The sequence below is a fragment of the Mytilus edulis genome, chromosome 6 (assembly GCF_963676685.1).
Source record: "Mytilus edulis chromosome 6, xbMytEdul2.2, whole genome shotgun sequence".
In the NCBI taxonomy this organism is placed as follows: Eukaryota; Metazoa; Mollusca; class Bivalvia; order Mytilida; family Mytilidae; genus Mytilus; species Mytilus edulis.
The window spans coordinates 44001695-44028351 of NC_092349.1; the positions used below are offsets into that span (position 1 = coordinate 44001695).

General features: G+C 32.1%; 1 protein-coding gene across 1 annotated transcript; it reads right to left on the minus strand.

Moving 5' to 3' along the window:
- Window positions 1–5160: 5160 nt before the first annotated feature.
- Window positions 5161–18471, minus strand: LOC139526410 (mucin-2-like). The gene is made up of 5 exons (XM_071321556.1): window positions 18386–18471; window positions 13660–13858; window positions 13052–13143; window positions 10334–10441; window positions 5161–6605 (listed from the first exon to the last, which is right to left on the minus strand). The coding sequence occupies exons 1-5, from the start codon at window positions 18459–18461 to the stop codon at window positions 5302–5304; spliced, it is 1779 nt and encodes a 592-aa protein (XP_071177657.1). The 5' UTR covers window positions 18462–18471; the 3' UTR covers window positions 5161–5301.
- Between the last annotated feature and the right edge of the window lie 8186 nt (window positions 18472–26657).

Here is a 26657-nt window from a genome sequence, read left to right on the forward strand (position 1 = left end):
ACCATTTATTATCAATTTGTATGCATATGGAAGAACAGTATTATAAGTGTCGTAAAAATATACATGCTAAGTGTTAATGACTTTAAAAGCTTAATTGGTATTATATAACACGTGCATCGGTCAACGGTGAACATTTTTACTCAAGGCATTTAAGTATCATTTGTAATCAAGCTTCTACCATAACCCATAAGCGGTCTGTCCTATTTGTGTATTTTTTAAAATGTTGAATGTTGTTTCTTTGTGCGAATAAATATGACCTTATATTAACCTCAACTCAAAAAAGTAAAATATAATATATTTCTTTAAACATACCAAAATATGCTGCTGGACATATATATAAAAATTCATATAAAAATAAGAAGATTTGTTATTCGTATGAGTTCCAAGGAAACAACAAAGTTTAAATGAACTGGATGTTTGCAGTTAAAGGTCATTGCACGTGCCTTAAACCACGAGTAAAACACAAACCGTATAGTTTAGGAGTTGATGGTTTTAACCACCAGTTAGTTATAAACAAAAAGATTTGGTGTGATTGTCAAGAAGATTTAAGACCAACGGACAAAGATATTTACAAATAAAGATCACTGTACGACCATCTACAACCGTAGTTTATCAAAATAAATTTGAAGTTTACAGATTATATGCTTTTTAAAGATTCACTGACGATTAAGTGGCAAAATTTATGATTTCAATGGCAAATATCTAATCCCTTATGAGAACAAATTACCAATACATCTAACAGGAAGGTTCTACAGAGTAGATAAGGTTCCATGGTGGAGTACACATCATCTGTATTACTAGTTATTATGGAATAATTTAATGATTTGAATGATTTTGTCAGGTATACCGTTTGTTTGTATAATTTCCTACATACAGTCTTTGTACAAGCTTGCGAAAGCCTGTTTAAAATATTAAAACATCGATTCAATACACTGTTCAATCAAGTATCTCGGTGCAAATATGTGTTTAGTAATTCCTTTTTTGACTCAAAACCCTGCTTGTTCCTCGCTATGAGTTGATCTTCCTTAAAGAGGTATCAGATATACAATATTTATTCTGATCGGACTGTTTTATACAGCATGCACTGTCAAAACTGAATTATTTCGTTAGCGTGGCCTTAACCGCTGGATTAGAGAAGTTTATGTGATCATAGTGGTACACATCATCCCGATCAGTCTAATTAGATTCAAGATGGTATATAGAATTAAAGAATCTGCCCATGATGTGATTCCTAAAAAAAATTGCCATCAAACATGTTATACGCAATTTTTTGCGAACTTCGGAAAATTATTTTCACTAGCATTAAATATTTATACAATGACATAAATTATGTAATTGGTTACATAATATATGTCGTGCATTCTACCAGTATACGATTTAAGGAGCGTCGTATTACCCCTTTTTGGTCCCAAAATATAGCAGTTTTACAAAATTGTTAAAATGTAAACTTAACCTATTTATTGGAAAGTATAATACTTCTGTTACATAAATATCGGCTGTTTTTGACAATACAATGTACATGTATCGAGTACTAGCATCATAAAGTCATGCTAAATTACTGAAATCTTCACAATTTTAGAATTTAGACGGTTTCCGTTTTAAATAGAAAAGGCCGCATTTGTGTTCATTCATTTTATATTTATAAATATGAGTTATATTTGATGATAATACATACCATACATGTATATAAAGATTGAAGATGAACACGAATGCGGGCACTTTCATTTTTGACAAAAACCATCTGAAAAGTGACATGTTTTGGCATATTTGATTGAATTTTTTTTATATTCAAGCTTACTTTTAGATTTTATTACTAAATCAGTTCAAATCTTTCACATAAACTAATTGAATTTACTTAAGTAGGCACTTAAGTTTTAAAAAAAGTGTCCAAAATGTTTCATCAGATGAACCTGAATTTTTAGGCCAGAATCGTCCCTTACCGGACCTATTTCGATCATTATGAACATCATGAGTAGTAGAACTATCAGTCAATAAAAAAATTCAGATAAGTGCCAGACTTACATTTTGTAGTAAACCATTTGTTTACCAGTCTAGCTAAGCTAATCACTTAATATGACAATAAGATGTTGTATGATTGACCATGAGACAACTCTCCACTGGAGTCGAAAGAACGTATAATTTAGCACATATAGGTTATTGTACGGCCTTCAACAATTATCAAAACCCATACCGAATGCAAGCTACATATATAAGAGGACCTGAAATGATACATGTAAAACAAGAAAAAATTACGGCCGGATTTATATACAAAAAGTGAACAACAAAAAAATGTTTCAAATTGTAAATGATTTAATAGGTCGGTATCTGCCCTATATTGAAATGCACTCTGTGTTACATAAAATTGTCAAGATTCTCATACTTGGCATAGTCAAAATATTTGTTCAAATAAACACCATTGTTTTTTTGTGCAACCAATTCCTTTCTGTATGTTGAATTTCAGTGAACACAGGTTTTCAAAAATGCAATCGTAAAGCATAATGTATGTTACCTTTCGTCATATCTGGACCATATAATATGTTTAAACATATTTATTTATAATGGATTGGGAAACAAATTTTGCAACTTATATTAATCCCTTTCCAATTTTCGGGTGCGAGTGCTGCCTTGTAGCGGCATTAGCCTACTCTTTTTCGAAATCTACAAGGGTGTCTTTAACGTGCAAGAGATATGGCTCTCTCTTAACACGGGTCTGCCATTTATCGTCCCCTTCCGAAGGACTATCATCGTTTCCTCAAGACCAAAGGCATACTCGCCAATGGTGTCAAGGGAGAGCCGAAATTCAGTCCCTGAAATTTTCATCCGGGAACTCTGGAAATGCAGCAACCCAAAAAGAGAGGTGAAAGATACTAATGGGACATTCAAACTGGTAAGTCGAAAATAAACTGACAATGGCATGACAAAAACAAGAAAGAGACCAAAGAAAAGCGACAGTATACAGAACACAATATAGAAAACCCAAAGACTGAGCGAAACGAACCCCAACAAAATTCGGGCGCGATCTCAGTGGCACCGGAATGGTATGGAGATTATTACACCATTTACCAGTCATCACGTTTTTCTGTATGTCCAGACGTAATAATTGTTTGATTTGAATGCAACTTTACAGAAAAAAAGAAATACTAGAAATGAAATATTTTAAAACCCCATGCACCCTAATACCCAAAAATTAAATAAGCAATTGATAATTTTGTGTTTTCAAAAGCGATTGTTTAAATTGACCTTCACATTAATGTAAACACACACCCACAAATGTGAACGCCAATTGTTTATGTATACTTCCATACATTAGGCGTGTTATATTAATAGAAAAGTTACTTGAAAGAATGACCAAGACCTAAGTTTAAGTTCAACTTAGCCTGAGGGAGTTTGAAACTTAGATTATCAAATATTTCTTAATTTATATTATAATTAATGCATATTTTTAAGGTTTTTCTTGAAGTATAACATCCCGAGGTAAATAATATGACAAGAAAAATCTAAAGGTATGCATTATCGGACTTATACATGTTATAAAGCATCAACAAATAAGATTTTCTGCGAAAAATTTACAGTATTTCTATCCTATTTAACCAACCACACTAAAGTGGGATATTTTTTGCTAAAGTGTCCAGGTTTTAATACACCATACGGCTCATTTATAATGTGTAATAAAACTCACTTATAATCTAGATATATAAAGTTTAGAAATCATTGTCCAGTTTCAAAAAAATATTACTGTTACTACATGAAGCAAGACACAAATGAATTGTTACGGTGTATGAAAACTACAAGTCATTTGTAAGTAATTAACTATATCAACTTTGTTTATGAACATGGATGCTAAAGTATGTTTATATTTGTTTGGTTTATTTTTATGACATTTTCATCGCAGAAAAGCAGATCAACACGAAGGCTCTGGCTGTTTGCAATCCTCTTTGAATAAATAAAGAACTAGATTAAAAGCAGATTGTTTTTTCAACAATTTTTTAAACGATCAATTCAGAATAATTATTTTCTCTCTTTTGTCAGGGATTCTATAGAAATGAGGAATATTTATCCATTTGATCATTAGATAGAGTAAAAGGTTTATACAAATGAATAAAAAAAAACAGAACTTGCACGAAGAGAGCACGAAATCCTGATGCACGTACATGTAACACGAAAAACGAATATCCATAGGTCAAAGTAAATTTTTAAATATAATGTGAATACATAAGAATTTCCCAATGTTACTCACAAATGTGTTAAACCTGGGTTTTTTTGCGAAAAGTTTTGCATTATCAAATTCATCTTACATAGTACCCCTCTATTATAGCGATACATTAACTAAACTTCATATTATTTGTTTTGATAGTAAAAATGTGTGCCAACGTCAATTTTACGTATTTTAGTCCAATAAACAGAGGAAAGGATTGTTTCTGCCTGACACCTGCGAAATATGGAAAATAAAAAAGTGAACCCTCAATTGGCAACAACACACGATATCTACCAAGCGAATTTAATGATTAAGTAAATTAAAGTTTGCATTTTAATCGGGAAAATAATGACCTTATGTAGGTAACTATTTTATGCTTTGAAGAAAATTTTAATGAAACCTTGGTATCGTCCGGGTTGATACTTCGAATGAATGACCTGTCGTTTTGCGAGAAAACAACTGAATGTAGGTATATTAAAGAAGAGCGGCTAAAGATAACAGAGGGTCAGTCAAACTCATAGATCGAAAATAAACTGACAACGCCATGGCTAAAAAGGAAAAAGACAAACAGACAAATAATAGTACACAAGACACAACATAGAAAACAACACGAACCCCACCAAAACTTGAGGTGATACCAGGTGCTCTGGAAGGGTAAGCAGATCCTACTCCACATGTGACACCCGTCGTGTTACTCATGTTATTACAAATCCGGTAAATAGTCTTATTCGATAGGTCACATTCGTGAAAAGGGAAGGGGTTTGTAGGTTACGACATTACAACTTAGAATACTGAAAATCTGTACTTTATATTTGACAGCAACTGACATAAACTTGTTCCCTGTCCTTTACCTGTTTTGCTCTGAAAACAAGGATGACTCAGATACCCGTATGTTAACGTTGTAAGGGAGAGTACCAGCCTACCTTAAACATTGATTATTCGGATTTAAAGGTGAAAAAGTAGACGTCAGCTAAAAGTTTAATTCTGATAAACCCAAAAAACTAAATGACTGCAATTTAATGTTGAAAAACGTCATTTAGTGCATTATAGGATGTTTTTATTTTCTCTATATTCAATGTTAATACATTTGTTTTAATGTACTACTTTTATTGACCATATCTGTGGAATCGACCTCTCCTACCACATGGTTTCTTAGCTCGAGTGGTTGTAGGATTGACAGCAGTGGTCGTGGTAGGTTGTGTTTGTAAACTCGTGGTCGGAGTGTCTGAAGTGGTCGTGGTAGGCTGTGTTTGTGAACTCGTGGTTATAGTGTCTGAAGTGGTCGTGGTAGGTTGTGTTTGTGAACTCGTGGTTGGATTGTCTGAAGTGGTCGTGGTAAGTTGTGTTTGTGAACTCGTGGTTGGGGTGTCTGAAGTGGTCGTGGTAGGTTGTGTTTGTGAACTCGTGGTTGAAGTGTCTGAAGTGGTCGTGGTAGGTTGTGTTTGTGAACTCGTTGTTGGATTGTCTGAAGTGGTCGTGGTAAGTTGTGTTTGTGAACTCGTGGTTGGATTGTCTGAAGTGGTCGTGGTAGGTTGTGTTTGTGAACTCGTTGTTGGAGTGTCTGAAGTGGTCGTGGTAGGTTGTGTTTGTGAACTCGTGGTTGGATTGTCTGAAGTGGTCGTGGTAGGTTGTGTTTGTGAACTCGTGGTTGGATTGTCTGAAGTGGTCGTGGTAAGTTGTGTTTGTGAACTCGTGGTTGGAGTGTCTGAAGTGGTCGTGGTAGGTTGTGTTTGTGAACTTGTGGTTAGAATGTCTGAAGTGGTCGTGGTAGGTTGTGTTTGTGAACTCGTGGTTGGATTGTCTGAAGTGGTCGTGGTAAGTTGTGTTTGTGAACTCGTGGTTGGAGTGTCTGAAGTGGTCGTGGTAGGTTGTGTTTGTGAACTCGTGGTTGGAGTGTCTGAAGTGGTCGTGGTAGGTTGTGTTTGTGAACTCGTGGTTGAAGTGTCTGAAGTGGTCGTGGTAGGTTGTGTTTGTGAACTCGTGGTTGAAGTGTCTGAAGTGGTCGTGGTAGGTTGTGTTTGTGAACTCGTTGTTGGATTGTCTGAAGTGGTCGTGGTAAGTTGTGTTTGTGAACTCGTGGTTGGATTGTCTGAAGTGGTCGTCGTAAGTTGTGTTTGTGAACTCGTGGTTGGAGTGTCTGAAGTGGTCGGGGTAGGTTGTGTTTGTGAACTCGTGGTTGGAATGTCTGAAGTGGTCGTGGTAGGTTGTGTTTGTGAACTCGTTGTTGGAGTGTCTGAAGTGGTTATGGTCGTATGTGCTACAGTAGTCGTGATTGTTTTGTCTGTAGTGGTCGTATCGTCAAAACATTCTTTTGGAATACTCCCTCCTTGCGGACAGACGATGCCACTATCTGATTGACAGTTAGATGGAGCTTCACAAGGAGCAGGAGGTATTACATTTGGCGCTGGAGCTGAAATTGTTTTTTAGACATCAAACATATGACAAATAACTATATTATATACTTAGTGGTAAATACAGATAAATTTTATGTGTAATACGGTCAATGGCAATCGTTCTGTATCAGCTTTCCGTGATGATATCAATATCTGTCACAGTTGTAAAGGCTTTATCAAACCCCTTATCTGTATGACGTCATGTCTCAAAATAACATCTACGTGAGGTATTCAGTAAAGTGTATATGATATGGCGTGTTCAATATCACACACCGTTTCAACATTCAACCAATATAATCCCTCGAGCAGAGTTCTTGGGATTATATTGGTGTCTCCGATTGATACGGATGTGATGTTAAAAAAGCCATATGATATTCTCTATATACAAGTAATCAATTCGAAACGGTTGTATTTTGGTTGCAACAAAAAGTTTGTTTAAGCTTCAGTAAGTTTGATATCTTACTGTTATGTTCTATACTTATAATTTGGTTTAAAATACATTGCTATCCATTTTCTTTGTACTCATGGAAATTTGACGTGCCAGGTACGTTCGACTCTAATCTTTGTTGTTTAAGATAGCTAGTCTGTCCCCGGTTAGGGGGAGGGATATTGGGGTTGATGCGTCCAAACTAGTTTTACCCCGCTATATTTTGTATGTGCCTGTATCAAGTCAGGAGCCTGCAATTCAGTGGTTGTGGTTTGTGCTGTGTACCATATTTATTTTTCGTTTACCATTTTATACATAAATTCAGCCGTTAGTTTTAGCGTTTGAATAGTTTCACATTTGTCATTTCGGGGCCTTATATAGCTAACTATATGGTATGGACTTTGCTCGTTGTTGAAGGCTTTACGGTATCCTATATTTGTTAATATCTTTGTCATTTGGTCTCTAGTGGATAGTGTTCTCATTGGTAGTCTTCTTTTGAAATTAAATCTGAAGGTCGATTGTAATCTGTAGAATGCGTAGCAACATGTATAACTCTTCATAATTTCTTTTTTCTTTTTCTTTTACAACAAATAAATATTCTTTATTCTTCAAATAGCTTGTTACAACTTTACTTCATTGTCCAAGCTTCAATAAAGTATCCCTGTGAAATACTTTCTGAGTATCCAGGAAAATACACTGAATATAATAAAATAGCTCCTTTATAAACATACATGTAGCATACACATCTAAAAATTCCAGTGTTTGCTTCATAATTTCTTCATGTTGTGTAATGACAACTTGAAGATATAGCATATTCTCTTGTGTCGATGATAATCTCGAAAATCTTTGATCATAAAGTGGCTTTTATTTTAATATAGTTTAAAAATACATATTTAGAAATCTTATACAATCCTTGTAGTTGTTTTATAGTTTTTGAATGAAAAAGGTGTCAATAATAGATGTATGAACAATCTATGAAGAATCATTTCCCCATAAATTTGTAATGGCTTATAACCCGAAAACAAGCACACGGTCCCTTTATTATGATCTTCTTTTTCAGATCCTTTACTTATATACTTTCAATTGGTGAGTCTTTTAACAAGCTTGCGAACATCCTTAATTGGTAACGAGCGTTATGTTTATTTCTATGCACAATATCAGCGTTAAAAACATCAGATAAACTAAAATTACAGCTACTCGAATAAATAGTACCAAGCTTCAAATTAATGCAATACATTTCTGTATTTACCACGGGAAACAAGTCAATAATAAGGATAACATCAGTAAAAAGTGCTCAATGAAATAATATTGCAATATTCGAAAAAATTTCAATATAATCAATTTATAAATAAAGGCAACAGTTGTATACCGCTGTTCAAAACTCTTAAATCTATAGACAAAAAACAAAATCGGGGTAACAAACTAAAACTGAGGAAAGGCATTAATTATAAGAGGAGAACAACGACACAACATTAAAATGTAACACACACAGAAACGTTTCAAGATAATTTGGAGATTAAAAGAAAGTATTACCCAATAAAAGCAATGAAACATTCATGATTTGTCAAGGGGAAATAATTCTGAGTGTGAGTTATTTCTCACAAGTGGCAGATACAAATTATGTACCTCCACCATATATAGTAACTGCAAAGACCTGAGTGGAACCAAAACAAATAATTCGGAATAAAAACAAAATGAGGTGCACAATAACATTATACGGTAAAGATTAGGAGAAAAAATCACCAAATTCTGAATAGCTTGCTGTTCGATCTGAGCTAAGAATCCGTGTTGAAGACCTTACTCTGATCTATGGTTTACTTTTACAAATTGTTACTTGGGTGGAGAGTTGTCTCATTGGTACTCATACCACATCTTCTTATATCTATTAGAAGGATTATAATTTAGTACGCCAGTACGCCAGACGCGCGTTTCGTCTACATAAGACTCATCAGTGACGCTCAAATTGAAATATTGATAAACGTCACTTCCATTACGCTGATATGGTAAAGTCAATTTCAGGGAAATGAAAACTTTAAAGACCATAATGTAAAAGGTGCAAAAGTATATAATGTAAATATGTGTCTCAAAATAAAATGATAACTGTACTTACATGGTTGTTCTGTAAAAAAAAGTTTTTTTTTAAAGCAACAAGATAACCAGATGGCAATAACTACTATTAGTCGACTTTCAAATATAAAAGGTAAATTTATAACAAATTATTGTAAGAAGCATTATAAGCGATAATCGTAATACTACTTAGGATATACATGCCTGGAATAGAACAATTATAGTGTTATCGTACAGTGACAGTGAACTCGCACAAAAAAAACCCCAACATATTACAAATAATAAATTTGCACAAAAAAAGCGCATCAATGAACCTTAAACTCCGGTGCTATAGAATTATATGCACTTCCTATAGATGATGCATATTCCATAACTAATCGTGCCTCTACAATGAAATAAAAATAGTTTTGGCGATGGTTTTTTAATCATGAGCAGCCAATCTTTTTGAACTGGAAAAAATCAGGATCAGGAGTAAGCAGTACCATTACTACAGGACAGTTCACTTAACACATCATCAAAACTCAACCAAACGAAACACGATCTTTACCTCAAAAATTGATATCTGCAGTTGCTACAGAATGAAAAAAAAAAGTTTTTCAAAAAGTTAAATTAAGCATGCTTCCGAGGGGAGTAAAATCGAAGGATGATTGCAATTTTTTATCGGGCATACACAATCAAGGAAAAACAGTAGCATCGAAAATTGAAATCCATTTGTCCTTGGGGTAATTCGTCATAATCAGCATTTTTTATGATTGCATTCGTAAAATATTCGAAAAAAGGACTTTCCATTTACGAAACATGATTCATTATTGAAGTACAAATGAAGAAATGCGAATGATACATGCTGTTTATGTACTAAGGTTGAAACAAAGATATTTGATCATGACGCTGTCTTTTTCCTATTTTGAATATTATATTACAACCAAACACATACTAATGATAAGTATAAAGGTATCATGGTAAAAAAATGCATTGGCTTTAGGAATTGCCCATAAGAATTGCCTACATGTTTTAGCCACAAAAAGACAAATGTTGCATATGATAACGTCCTATAAACATTGCTTATTAATAGCAAACCATTTGAAAACAAATAATACATGAATTAATATATCGAGGCAAATATACCACATTGCCAGATAATAATCATTACAGAAGAAAGCTGGTATGTTGGTTTAAAATCTTCAGGTCCATTATATACTATTTCGAATTTAATAATAGCAGATGATGGTAATCTTAAATAAATAATGTTACCTAATGCTAAGACTGTTTCAAAACCCGTAAAAATCCCTGTTCCACAGATCTCACACAACTGAGTTTTATTTAAGGCTACTGTTTGATTGAAAAGAGACCTTCCACGATCTAAAAGTAAATGTTGTTCATAAAGATAATATCAAACAAGATAAAACAAAAAATGTTCTAATATATAGCTGTTACTCAGACTTGTTACTTAAACTTGACAATGGTTGCACGAAAATTATTTTATAAGGTTGATTGAGGGGATAAACCTTTGTATGGGCAGTGACATCTTTTGTTCAGTTCAGCAAACTTTTTTTGCACTCAAAATTAATTTCCTGAGATAAGGAAGAATAGAGTATCTAAATGTTCCTATACATATTTTTCTGTAAAAGACCTCTGGTCCAATTATCTTTCAAATTTCAATATGAATACTGGGTTCATGGAACATTTTTTTTTCGTTAATATACAGTGACATTGACGATTTTTGTTAAATAGGGGAAACTTAATTTTTTCTAAAGAATTAGCTAAACATAAGGCAATTGCTTTAAATATTACTTCTGAAATGTCAAAAAAAGGGGGGAATCACGTGCCTTAATCTTTCTATACAAATCCCCAAAACACAAATTGTCCTATCAAATCAGTATAACTAATTGCTCTTGATTTTAAACAGATTTTAAATACACTTTACGATTTTTAATTTTTTAAATTGATTTTAGAATTTAAAAATTTTAAATAGTTTTGTTGTATATGAAATGATACCTTGTAAAATATTTGTAAAACAAACAAAAAAATATGTTTGCTAATTGCCCAGAGGGATGCTCAGAAAAGGACACCAGATTTATCTTAGGTAGATTTTTATACTCTTGTAAGAAAAACAAATATAACACATCAGTTGTTATTATACTAATACTTCAAGTGGTCTGTACGCTATTAGGTATGTTTGGATAATTGTACCACGGCATCACTTAAGAGGTCAACTGATCAACTTAATACGCCCTATTGACGATTTAATTGACAGACAGATCATGTGTCCATGGGTTGCTTACAAGAATATAAAAACAAACCATTATACTTTCTATTAAAGTCCATTCAGGATCCATTGGTTTTGTCGTATTGATGTGATCTTTAAACATTTAGGGCATAAATTTCATTTGCTGTTGTATTATTTAATAGAAAAGACAGTAGAATCGAATGTTGTCTGATCCTTGTGAGCAAAGTGTGGACAAATTGCCTCTCGATTAAACTTTGACAACCTTCACAAACTTTAAAAGAGGATACGGAAACTCAACGTTAGAACAATTAATAAATTACAGGCTACAGCAGTTTGCCGGAAGAGGGATCGGATGATTCGATTGGTTGAGATATTCCCCTAGAGGAAATTTTTTCAGCAGTTGGAGGAATTTTGTAGCAACATGAACTACTTATTTTTAGTTTTGTTTTCATGTCATTCTCATTGCTTGACATTTACATTTTCACAAAATCCTCATATATTATGGCGAAATCCGAATGGTCTATACCTTAAAAAGAAACCTAAACATGTTTAGGTCATATATCTGAAAAAAAGTTGAATAATTAATCTTAACTAAACTTTACTATTTTCATGTTCAGACCCCAAAAAAAGGCTATACATATATACATCGGAATAACCGTTTCGACTACTGTCTGGGGGTTATAGAGGTCTTCTAGTAATTTTAAATTCACCTCAATATGTTATGGTAAAAGTCAAGAAATTCACTTTTATGTTACATTATATGTGAAACCATCTGCAAGTAGATAACATGAACAATTGTAGTTAAACATTGAATCATATACGAAAAAAGAATAGTTATTCCACATCTTCTTATCTATATAATATCTAAATGTACTTATACCACATCATTGAATAGATATTACGACAGTTTAAGTCAATACTTCTATACATTTCAGGTTAAACATGGACAATGTTTGTATAGATGCCAGTTAACTGCGTAGGCGCCATTTTGTTTTTGATTGGAAGTTAAAGACATATGCTTAAAAGAAATGTTGTTAATATGTATAGGAAGTTACAATCTTTATCGGTTCACAAGAGTTTCCAAATAACAAAGTTGAAATTCAAAGTTTATAACATTGCTTTTTTCATACAAGAGGGACGAAAGATACCAGAGGGACAGTCAAACTCATAGATCGAAAACAACGCCATGACTAAAAATAAGAAGACAAACAATAACACAGAAGACACAACATAGAAAACTAAAGACTAATCAACACGAACCCCACCAAAAACTGGGGGTGATCTCAGGTGCCCCAAAAGGGTAAGCAGATCCTGCTCCACATGTGGCACCCGTCGTGTTGTTTATGTTATTAAAAATCAGGTAAATAGTTTAATTCGGTAGGTCTCATTCGTGAAAATGGAAGGGTATTGTAGTAACGACATAAGGAACATATCCGATATCATCTGTGAAACGGTTGTTCCATTACGGTCAACCAACTCGTGATGGTATCCGTAATAAGTTGTGGTAAAAGAAATTGAGTTTTTATAAGGACTTATAGAAAGATGCAGGATTTAAAATTTGTTTTTTTTTAAAGCACTCCAGCAAATATTTATGTTATGAAAGATTCGTCAATTTCCTAAAACATTGTAAAATATGATGTCTTTGTCTAAAAAAAAATTGATATCAATGGCAATTTGTTCCAGTCCTGTTACTTTGACGAATTAGGTGAGATGGTGTGATATTTTTTTTTTGGTTAGCTTACCTTTAAAATGCATGGTAAAATTTGATTGTCCAGAAGTGTAGAAGATAGGAATACAGAAAAACCAAGATCTGTCGCTGTTTTCATTACTGGAGCTGAAGAAGCAATAAGTCGCTAGTTTAATATAATGATGTAATTTGTAATTCAGTAATGCATATATGTCAATAGCTCCGTACGACGGATATGCCATTCGAACAGTTATATCTGTATGTAGCTGATCATCATAATTTTTATTTCTTGTAAAGTTTCGTTTTCGCTTCAGCAGAATTTTTAATTTTTGCTATAAGGCAAGTTAATAATTTAACCTAGGGTGGAATCTGGTATCATGTATATTATTTAAGGTGTATGAATATGTTCACAATAGCCATTATTTGTTCAGTGAAATGACATTATTTTAATATCAGCATATCAAATAAAAGAAAGGTCTGGCGCAAATAACATTCCTGTTTAGTTTTGTTTTAAATCTGTAATAATAATATTATAAGCCGATTGCAGGAATGAAACAGACAACGTCTCAACCCCTCCTTTCCAATCTTACAAATCCGCCACCAAAGAAAATCTTTACCGAACATTACATATATATTGTCATTAACAAAACAGTGCATCATTACCTGATAAACCTCGTGATAAGGAACTGTTCCGATATTTGAAAACACTGCAGCTTTACCGTCGAAAAGATTGTTGCTGTCGTTCCATCATCATTGAAAGTCATACTTGTCACAGATTCAATACTGTTGGATTTATTACGATAAAACGTGAACGTCTTATTAATCCAATCACACGGAAATGTGCAGGGAAACTCGGTCTGACCTGGAATTAATAGATTTGTTATTATATTGTACAAATACATTTAACGTTTCTTTTTTTCCAAATGCATGTAGTCGCAAAACGTTTCCTCAATATTCAGAGTTTGTACCTTTGTCAGAAAACTTTTTGACAAAGAAAAAAAACTGTTGATACGTTGATTAAAGATAAATGACTATGGAATCATATTTCAAAACAGATAAATGCCTTAAAAAATATAAGGAACACAAAATGTGATACAAAGTTCGGTTTTGTTACCGCTCTCAATTGCACAATTCTTGCTTCATTATTTAAAAACTCATGTCATAGATTTATTTCGAACGAGTTCAAACATCAGTGCTGATCAACAATTTTAAAATAGTTGTGCCCCTTTGTAAAACCTTATTTCTATGTAAAGTTGAATCGTTCGCACTCTTTTGTATACATTTCTTGTCAGTTTTTTTTATGAAACTTATATAACGGTTCATATCAGAATGTTGCGGACGAGTTCAAAAATAAGTGCCAATCAACTATTTTGAAAAGATTTATGCCAAGCCAATTTAAGGCTTTAATGATATGGAAAACTACATTGTTAGCCCTCTAATGGGTACCGAATTCTTGTCAGATTTTAATGAAACTTATATTGTAGGTGTATATCAGAAATGTCTGAAACGAGTTCGAACATTAGTGCCGATCAACCATTTTTCAAAGAGTTATGCCCTTTGAAATACTTCATATATTGCCTGATTTTTATAAAACTTATAATCTAGGTTTATATCCGCAATGCCGCAAAGGAGGTCAAAAATCTATGCCGATCCACTCTTTTAAAAAGGGTTTTGCCGTTTAAACCTTTATTACAATATAGATAATGGCATCGTTAGTACAAAAAATGTACACTCAGTTGTACATTACATGCCAGCTTTTTAGTCTAATCTATACTCTAGTGTCTTATCAGCAACGTCTCAGACAAATTTAAAAATCAGTGCCGATCAACTATTTTTTAAATAGTTTTATCCCTTAAATGTATATATATATATATAAACGAGTCTAAATTGAAAACTACGTTCAAACCTATGATTGCGTTTGATAAAACCACAATTTTTATACGTGTGCATGTAAAACAAATTTCGTTGCAGAAGGGTCTAAAAACAGCACAAACAACATTTTCCAAAAGACCAAAAAAAGTGAAAAAGTATATTTAAACAAAACGCATTTGACTAACAGGTCGAACAACTGATGTTCTTTAACCCTGCTGACTGCCATTTGCGATTGCCTAATAAAATTGATCACAAGATGTAACAAAATAAATCTTAATATAAATTTAATACTAAACAGAAAATTTTTTGTAACTTGTGGCCACGATGTTATGACACAAACATACGGTGTCAATATTTCTTTAGTACACCAGATCCGGATTTCGACAATAAATGTCTCTTCAGTGATGTTAGGGATCGAAACGGTATTTGGAAGGCCATATAAAAAGTACCCTCATTTTTAGAGAAAGTACCCTCATTGTTAGATAAACTCTTGAATTTTAAGAGTCAATGTAGGATGAACGGATCATATAAACCGGAGGGAAAATATGATACAAGCCCAAACGAAAAAATATAAACGAGTCTAAATTGAAAACTACGTTCAAACCTATGATTGCGTTGGATAAAAACCGCAATTTTTATACGTGTGCATGTAAAACAAATTTCGTTGTAGAAGGGTATGAAAACAGCACAAAGACATTTTCCAAAAGACCAAAAAAGTGAAAAAGTATATTTAAACAATACACATTTGACTAACAGGTCGAACAACTGATGTTCTTTAACCCTGCTGACTGCCATTGACGATTGCCAAATAAAATTGACCACAAGATGTAACAAAATAAATCTTAATATAAATTTAATACTAAACAGAATTTTTTTTTCTAACTTGTGGCCACGATGTTATGCCACAAACATACGGTGTCAATATTCATTTAGTACACCAGATCCGGATTTCGACAATAAATGTCTCTTCAGTAATGTTAGGGATCGAAACGGTATTTGGAAGGCCATATAAAAAGTACCCTCATTTTTAGATAGACTCTTTAATTTTAAGAGTCAATGTAGGATGAACGGATCATATAAACCGAAGGGAAAATATGATACAAGCTAAAACGAAAAAATATAAACGAGTCTAAATTGAAAACTACGTTCAAACCTATGATTGCGTTGGATAAAAACCGCAATTTTCATACGTGTGCATGTAAAACAAATTTCGTTGTAGAAGGGTATAAAAACAGCACAAACAACATTTTCCAAAAGACCAAAAAAAGTGAAAAAGTATATTTTTAATATTTTATAGAAAAAAAATGTATATATTTAATGCCCCTTAACAGAACAGATTAAATTTGTGCAACGCGAGGACATTGGAACTCGATTCTTCCATTCACTTTATTGTTTGTTTAAGATTTTTTGAAAGCATTCAAAAGTAGGTAAAATCAAATAAATAGAAAACAGAAAAAGAACAATTCAAAAAAGGTACCAATTGACGATGCGCAAAAGCTATGGGGATGAAGAAATGTTGACGTTGAAGTTTTACCAGCGCGGTTTGATAACGAGTAAACGATAACGAGTAAAGTCATGCTTTATAAAAATATTTTTTTTTATCTTGTGGTAATCAGAGTGTATGAGTTTTAAACAGCGTTGAACCACTGTTTACACCAAAGTAACTGATAGTATGACAAATGAAAAAATGAATAAAAAATGTTCTCATTTACAATCATTTATACCACATATTCTTATTTTTCTATGCATGGAAGTAAAATGTGACGAATTTATTTTTAAGTAAAGCTTATAGCTGAATACCCACATATCTGAAGATAAATAATCAAACGAAAAACTAAATACTGATATATATATATATATATATATAATTGTTATAATTCCTATAGTGTAAAAATACGATAGATAGTTATAGACAAATAAAAAAGTGAAACCGAATTGTATTCATGTCGTAGTCTTCAGCAATTTACAGTAAAAGCATATGCTTATCTATCGGCATTACTAAACAGTATGACTATATATCATAACAAAAAATGTGGACAGTAAAAGGGATTTAACTTATATACCAAATTCCAGAGATAATTCAAAACGGAAATACCTTACAAAACGGCAAAACCAAAATATTAAACACATCAAACGAATGGAAAACAACTATCAAATTCCTGACATGGGACAAGCATTTCCTAGTCTGTTTCCCGGCCGTTATTGAAATTCTTGACAATACTTAATTAATTGATATTTGTATATTCCGAAGGCATACTGAATGTTTTACGGAGGGGACCAACCTAAGCATTTCCTTATGTAAAAAATAGTGAATTAAATTCTGTTTTTTAGCTAGCTAAACCTATCAATGTATGACAGTCGCATAATATTCCATTACACATTGTAATATCGGCATTTGTTGAGCAAATCAAACAAACATAATGTTTTAGCAAATCTAACAAAGATAATGTTTTAGCAAATCTAACAAACATAATGTTTTAGCAAATCTAACAAACATAATGTTTTAGCAAATCTAACAAACATAATGTTTTAGCAAATCTAACAAACATAATGTTTTAGCAAATCTAACAAACATAATAGGTATAAAGGCCAAAAATTCTGGTACAATCTGATAAGTACTACAGTCAATACGTTATTCTAATGCAACATCGTTTGTAACGTTCTTTTTGATTGGATAACGTCACTTTCTTACATGGCATCAATTGACAATTGATGCTATGGGACGTACGCGCAAGCGCAGACGGCATATGACAGATTTTAAATACATGTTTTAACGTTGTTTTCTGTCAGTTTCATTAGAATGGAGATAACAATATTGTATTTTAAGCTCCGATGGCATCAATTTGGGATTTGATGGTCGCAAATACCCGTTTTCTGTCTCCGCTAACGCGTCGCCAGTAAACTTAATTTGCGACCATCAAATCCCCAATTGATGCCGTCGGAGCTTAAAATACAATACAGTTATCTCCTAATTGATTCCGTTACAATTGAAATCACTATAAAAAGAAAAACGAAATGGCATGTAGACACTCTATAGACAAAGTACATGCGCAAAATAAAAGACAAGAATACAAAAAAAATCCATAGCAAAATACCAGAATGGCGGGATGTATAAATATCTAGCAACGCAAAAATTGTTTTACCAAAAATTGACGGTTAAATTTTACAATATACAAAGAGAAATAAACAGAACTATCAAACACGTAATTAAGATAATAAACATCGTCAGTACCCATAAGAATTCCGCCAGTTTGTTGAAAAAATCCACCTCCAAAATTAATCAAATATGTTGTCAATATGAAATTCCAGCATACTGATCACTTGTTTCTGTGTGTAGCATATTTTACATTTTTGATCAATATTAACAAAACATGATGTACTGACACGTAGTGTCCTATTCTAAGTTTGCTTAAATATCCTTGTAAAGAACACACAAAAAACGTTTTTTTGCAAATTTTTAGTTAATTTACATCAAAATAATTAACTTGATAATAAGAATATAAAATAAATTTCTTACTTGAAGAAACTGCAAAAAAGAAGATCATCAAATAAAACATGATTTGCCTGTAAATGTAGCTTGTTGTACACGCCATGCCTATCCAAATTCAATTACATACAGAATGAAAGATTATGAATATTATTTATATTACACCTACATTTTTTTTACCAGATGTGACAAAAAAAGACTTCCACCTCTTTCTTTGATTAATTTCAAATCAGTTTTGTTTGTATGGTAAGCAAAAGTTGATTGTTGACTAACTAAATAGGACAAATATGGCACACTAGTGTTTTCTAATACCTATGAAAATAGAAAGAAATGCTCAACTGCGATTGAGATAACTATCTAACGGAGTCCAAAAGGATGTAAGCAACTATATATATTCTTAATGTATATTTTAGATATTCTGCAACAGTTCAATGTGTAATCATGGCATGGTCACTGAATTAATTATAGCATTGATAAATAAACATTCGAAGGTATATTTTGCCATATATAGAAAGTATGAGATACAACACTAATCGTATTTATATAACAATCATTAGTCACCGTACGGACTTAAACTATAATAAAGCCCATACCGCATAGCGTTAAAACCACCATAAATAGCAAATGTCAAACAATTCAAACGAGAAAAACTAACTGCCTAATTTATGTACAAAATAATGCACGAATAAAAATGTTTTACAGCAACACAAGACAACCATTGAATAACAGGCTCTTGACTAAGGACAATAGCATACCAAATATGGCGGGGTTAAACTAGTTAGATGGCATCAAACCCTCCTCCTAACATAGGACAGTGATGCAACAGCACAAAACCAGTACACACTATACAAAACAATAAACGAAAAAAAAATATGATAAAAAGCAGCAAACAACGACCTCTCAATTACAGATTTTTCACTTGTGACCAACATACATCGAAAGGTGTGGTATTTTTTTCGGTTGTTTCAAGACATTTCTTATCGCGTATAGCAGCTTATTATACAACAATTGTTATCTAACTTTTCAGGATAATTGTTTTCTTTCTATTGTCTGGCAATACATTATGTATTAAAAAAGGTAAATCGCATTTGAATATTTCATGTATAACCCACTTTTTAAAAATATCAATCTGATTATTTCGAGACCAATGTATCGACAAACCGTTATACAAATATTGTGTAAGCAACATTTTGAAAATCAGTTTGAATTAAGGAAGAATGTATTTCCCTCATGAATAATTTCCTGCCCGACCTTTGCTATACTTGTTGTCCTTTTGTTTTTAGGTTCTTCGTTTGTTTTGCTTTTTCAAATATGACGGCTTTGAGAAAAATTAAATAATAAAGCTTTTTTGTTGTAAATATGCAAGATATACATACTGGAGGAATAAGAGATGATTAATGCCATAAACGTTCTCCTTAACAACATGTATGAACGTTTTGGCAATAAAGTTTATCGAGAGATTGTTGTTAATCCTATGGACACCATCTATGCCCCTAACTTACTTAGTCCTATGCTGTTATGAATCACAGTGTTTGGTCTAACTTTCACATTGCGATAAGACGTGTCACGGTACTTGTCTATCCCAAATTCATGTATTTGGTTTTGATGTTATATATATATGTTATATTTGTTATTCTCGTGGGATTTTGTCTATGTGTGTTACATTTTAGTGTTATGTCGTTGTTCTCCTCTTATATTTAATGCGTTTCCCTCGGTTTTAGTTTGTTATCCCGATTTTGTTTTTTGTCCATGGATTTATGAGTTTTGAACAGCAGTATACTACTGTTGCCTTTATTTATTCAGTACGTTTTTTTTTCACTTAATGTATAACCTCAAACAACACTAACATCTTGATGTTGATTTTTCTTAAAATAATCCTCTACATATATACTGCCAAAATTACCGAGCACAGAAGTTAATATACGATCTGGGTAAACATATCAATCAGTTTAATAAACTTCTTTGAAAGGTTAACAAAAAGCTTTAACAAAATCTTTGAATATTGCTTATCTTTGTATAAGTATATATTTTGTTATCAGTAAAGTAGTAAATTAAAACTATACTTAACATTATTGTTATACACGTATGCACTTTCACGGTACTGCAATCTGTAGGTACCTATATGTTGGTATAATTTTACAAGTTCATGTTTTCTCTGAGTTGTATTGACGTCTTTACATTACATATTGATTTAGATGTTGGATTAATATTTTAGACTTCGATACATGATTTTTGTAACAGTTGGTTTTGGATTTGAACAAGTTGATAGTAATTGAGAGTACATTCAGATATGTACTTTCTTATTGCACTTAAGCTAGTTCCCCATTCATGTATAAAAAATGAAATTGAAAGAGTTGATATTGCCTTTTTTCATAAAAAATAATGGTCAACGTAGATACAAGTATTTTGTATTAGAGAGAGATAAATCCTACTATCTTTCAAATCAACCTAGAGAAAAAAAAACTCATCAAAGAAACCTCCTTGATGGACATTTTTTGGTTCGAGCGTCACTGAAGAGTCTTATGTAGACGAAACGCGCGTCTGGCGTAATATAAAATTTTAATCCTGATATCTATGATGAGTTTATTTATATTTGCAAGGATGCAACAGATACAGTTAAGTTTGCCTCATATCTTGACTTACATCTAGAAGTTGACAATGAGGGTCGGTTGATTACTAGATTTTATGACAAAAGAGATGATTTCAGCTTAACAATTGTGCACTTTCTATTTATATGTAGCGATTTCATGTAGAATGTATCTCCCAATTGATACTACTTTCCCGGGCTTGTCTTTCCTATCATAATTACCTTGGTAGAGGGTACTACTAGTATCAATATCCGAGGGTATCATCATGTCAGTAGTCAGTACTTCGGTACTGACATGATTTATAACAAAACTTTCTAAAAGTGTCCGTTTATAAATTTGAAATTAAATAGAAACTAAGGTTTCAACTCTTTCAGGCAAACTTGACCTGAGATGAAATTGGCTATATTTTTTTTAGCTCCTTAACTGTTTCGGTACTTATACATCGTTGGATTTCAAATATTTTGTTTGAGCGTTTCTAATAAAGGTAAATCCAGAAAAGGGCTTCGGACGCATGACATTATTAAACGTGTTGTTTCTGTTTGGGACGAGGAATGGATAAATATCCTGCGCGGATTTTGTTTTGGTATGTTTATGTTTCGTATCGATCTGATAAAAGAAACCCTTTTCAATGGATTTTAAATAGTTGCTGTTCATTCTGTTACACCACTGTCCCAAGGTAGAGAGAAGGTATTGAACTCACAATCATGTTTAACCCCATCACATTTTGATATGCCTGTCCCTTGTCAGGAGCTCGAGCCTATAGTTCCGCGGTTGTCTTTGGTTCATGTGTTGTTTGTAAAAAGTTTTGTAATATATTAGATCGTAAGTTTTTCAATTTAGTTGTTTCATATTTCTATGCCAGGGCCTTTTTAAGATACTGTGCGGTATGGATTTCCTATTGTTGAGGGCCATACGGTTGCTTATAATTGCTTACAACAACTTCATTTGAATTTTGGTGGATAGTTGACTCATTGAAAATCATACCACATCTCCTCATTTTTATAACATGAAAAAACTAGTAACAAGATCAAATATAGTTTCATTAGGTATGAGTCAATCTTCCAAATTGAATGTAAATAATTAAAAAATCATCCATACAAAGCTATTACATCAGACATCTTTCTTATACTTGTATATTTAGCGTTAAAATAATAGAATCTCATATTTTTTTATAAAGAATAATTCGAATTTTTATATTCTACATTGGTACCTTTGATAACTATTAATGACGCATTTTTTCTTTTTTTCACAGAAAATCAATAAGAATAATGTTACATTGAAAATACATTATTCAAATATAACTGCTATAATTCAATTAAATATGAGTCATATTTTACTCTCATATTTATGATTAAAAAGCATGCTACTAAGGTGTTACATCAAACATCTTCCTTGTTCTTTGATTTTTTACTGACAAAAAGTTATTGTATTTACGTTAAATAAGCGCCAGGTTATTGGTTGTACATACTATCGGTTTTCCAACAAGTCGACGACCTTTATTTTAATTGAAGTATACCGGTACTATATTTGTATTTTTCATGATTTGCTAGAACGCCATGATTTCTGTGTCGGTCAGTGTAGATCAGTGAATTGTACGTTAAAAACATTTAAAAAATGATTAATATAACTGGCAATGAATTGAAAAACTTTATTTCAGGCATTTATTGCGATCCAATTAAAATAACATAGAATAGTTTGAAAAACGTTTAAACTTTGTTTTCTTTATTGTTAATACTTGTAAACAAAAAACAACTAAGATGATTTGAATCTTTAAAGGATATTTACGATTTGAACCAAAGAACATTTATTTAAAACGTCTGTTTGATCCTTTTATTCTTTAGTCTCGAAAATGGTGGATAAACCTAGTACTTTTTTCTTTATTCTACATTTCATGAATGTCATTAACTAGTTTTATCTGCAATCACTGAAAATTAATCAAAATAATATAAGATAATAAACGCAAATCAATATTTTAGAATATAAATTCTATTATTCAATTAGTTATAATTTTTATGATTTAAAATTATCTCTACAAAGCTGTTACATCAGTCATCTTTCAACTTTTAAATTCCACAAGTGCTAAGACTTTATTAAGAGTTCGAAATTTAAAACAACCTACAGATTATTGATTTTAAAATCTTTGTTTTTTCTTTCTTAAATCGACGAACTCTATTATTTTTAAAGTATACCCCAACCTCATTTGTATTATAAATGATTTACTACAACTTCTTGGTATAACGATATTTTGTTCGTTTGACAGAACAAACCCGTATTTGAAAAAAATACTAAATCTGGTGGCAACAAATTACAAATCTAAAGTATATACATTTATTCGGAATAAATAATATAAACCTAAAATCGTATATACCTACTGTTTATTCATTGTTTCCGACTAGAGACAAAAAAAAGAAATTCAGGTTTTGAATCTATCCAATCATGATACTAAAGATTTGCAATTTGAAAGATAATTAAAAAAAAAAGACTGAACTTGAACATTGTCATCAATGCCTTCGCTTGTTGAACTTTGATTCAATTGGAAATGATACAAGGCTTTATTATTGGTGAATAAAATAATAAAAAATATGGGTTTTTCAGTTTTATAAAAAAGAGATCTCTTGAGATTATATTTTATTTTTGTAGAACAGTACTGTGTCATTAATTGCAGATAATAAAAATCAAAACTTGCCTATAAAAGAATACAAATCCCCAGCTCAAAGCTATCAGATATTTTCCGTGTACTTTTATAGTTTCGACAAACAGCTTTGTTCTTGAACAAATGATGGGCTGTTACAGCATGTACACAATTAGTTTCTGCTCTTTTTTTTTGCAGAATTATAATCATTGCAATCATGTTGTGTGCAACAATATTTATTTTCAGTTTCAACCAAGTCAGGATATTCTTTTTTTAAATCTTCCTGCCCCCAACACCAAAAAATCAATTGCTCGTTCTCTAACTTGTAAAGGATTAAAAATGTATGTAATTTGTGATATCAGAAAGTTATATATTTATATATAAAGCTCTTATCCTTACAATTAAGTGATCCGAATAAAAAAATCACCTCTTCTGGTAATAGTTAACGAAGGGCACTATATACTGCTTTTTGCTTCGTCGTTTTTTTCTTTTATCCTTACACAATTTAATAACCACATGTTATTGTATTGATTTTTTTATTTTCCCTGGTGAGAGTTGTTGATATGTCAATATCCTATATAGTTTATTGCATAAAGATGTATTGTTATGATATAGTAATCTGTCAAAATAGCATGGTGAGATGAAAACAAAATGTTTGCTCCTGTAATTTTCAAAGGGGATTCGATAATTTTCATTCAATGTTTTTTTTTTTTGCTTTATGTTTTTTTTTAGGGAGAAGTGAGGGTGCTAACTCCTTTGTCTGGTCTTCGAAGATAGAATAACCATTGTCAATTGAAAGATTGCTAGTTGTATCAAAATCTTTTGGTTAGAATTGTTTTTTTGGCTGCAAACAATTGGATAATCCAATCAGCATGCAACAACATTCTGCAATACCGCTTATTGTTTTCGAAAAGATAATTTTGCAAGACGAAAAACATTACAACCGTTCAGTCCCCATTTCCCCATTTAACATTTTATTCAGAAATCAATTGAGTGTCCTATGTTAGCATTACTTCAAACAGTTTCGGAAAGTAGAACTAAAATTGAGCGGAATATGATACAATTGCAATATGTAGCAGAAAGAACTAAAACGACAGATCGGAGTAGTGTGTGAGCCTAACATGAAAAATATATGTAAATTGATGTAACAATATGAAATGCTTTTTTGAATGATATACATCCGACGAAAACATTGTTTTATGTTTTGCAGGATCTGCTTACACTTTCGGAGTAACTGAGATCAGCCTTAGTTTTATTTAGCGTTCGTGTCTAAGTCTTTATTTTTTTTTATTTTGTGTTTCGTGTACATTTGTTTGTCTGTTTGTCTTTTATTTTTTTTTTGGAACAGCGGTCAATGACAAAATTTACGAAATAATTCCAACAGTTACAATTACAGGTAATCTCTATATGCATATAACTCCATAATATGTTCATGTAGTATTTTGTTCCTTATTTGCGAATTTGCTATTCTACGAGGATACACAATAAAATATAGAAGCAATAATGAATAGTGAAATAATGTAAACAATTATTTGTATTGTATGAACCAATCTGTACTTCGGCTGACAGGGTTTCTTATCCAGACACACATATCCCTCGGTGTATAACTATTACAGAATGATCAGAACAAAATCAACAGAAGTTTGAAAAGGAAAGGTATACAGACTGAATGATCATAGCAAAATCAAAAAGTCTTTCAACAGAAAGGTGCAGAAAGCTAAGCCTTTAATACTTTTAATATGATCTACAATTATTTATACGACCTTTTTTCTTACTTTTGTTTCGTTTATACCCAAAGCATAAAAAATCTAAGAAAACAAACATTGATAAAAAAAATTATACACCAAGCAAACTAATTTTTCTACTTGTTTAACATTGTTTTAGGTACTTTCTATTTGAATGTTAATCCATCAACAAAGAGGTACATGACAATACTCCCATCTAACATTAGGATCTGTTGTATAACACCACGGTATATATTCGTACGTGGGACCATAATCCCGGTCGTAGTTACTATGGAGATCTTCAGAATGTGGAGGTAAATGATTTTTGTGTCTCTTGTGTGGAGAATCAGTTTCCCATCATTGACAGGTACGGCCAGTAACTGTACAAGTATGGTTTTCCGTTGTAGACAGTACCACTGGAACTGCCTTTATAACATTCACTTACTATATAAGATAAAATTATGCAAGGTAGAAAAAAGCTAAAAAGGCAATTGTTAATAAAGTGGCATGTGGGGTAAATGCCAAGATATATCTATTCCATAACACGAATTAAGTTGTTTTGAACCGTATTTGTTTCCTACATAGCTACCATTTCGTACTATATAAAAATCTTTCATATCATTACCATAATTACCTTATAGTATGATCATCATTTTGTACCATGTGAGATAAATATAATAAAAATGTTTACTCTTTCGAACTATATATGAAGTCTTAATTCTAGTGTTTGTGCTTTTTTCACATTTCTTGATCAGTGTGAGAAAAATATTTAGCCTCACTGGTGAAATATCTGTTCTCGGCAAATGATTGGTCGAAATTTATGTTCTTGCTTTCTACTGAATTTCCTATTATAAAAAAGCGGCCATGCCTGATGATGTCACATACGTAAAACCTAACTTTCTGCAAATCTTTAAAAAGGAATGATACAGATCATGTCCATAAATATTGCTGAATAAAACCTATAATAGTTATCAAAGGTACCATACTTATATTTTAATATGCCAGAAACGTGTTTCGTCTACATAAAACTCATCAATGACGCTCAGATCAAAATAGTTATAAAGCAAAACATTACAAAGTTAAAGAGCATTGAGGACCCAAAATTCCAAAAGTTATACCAAATACGGCTAAGATAAGCTATGCCTGGGATAACAAGGTCCTTAGTATTTCAAAAAGTGCATACTATAGTTAACAGGAAATTCATAAAAATGAATATATAATTGATATTCATGTCAACACCGAAGTGCTTACTACTGGGCTGGTGATATCTGTTTACAGCTTTATTAACTATTTATATAAAAGGGTCTGAGTACTTTGAACAGTACAGAAAATAACGGCAAAACAAAATTAATAAACGA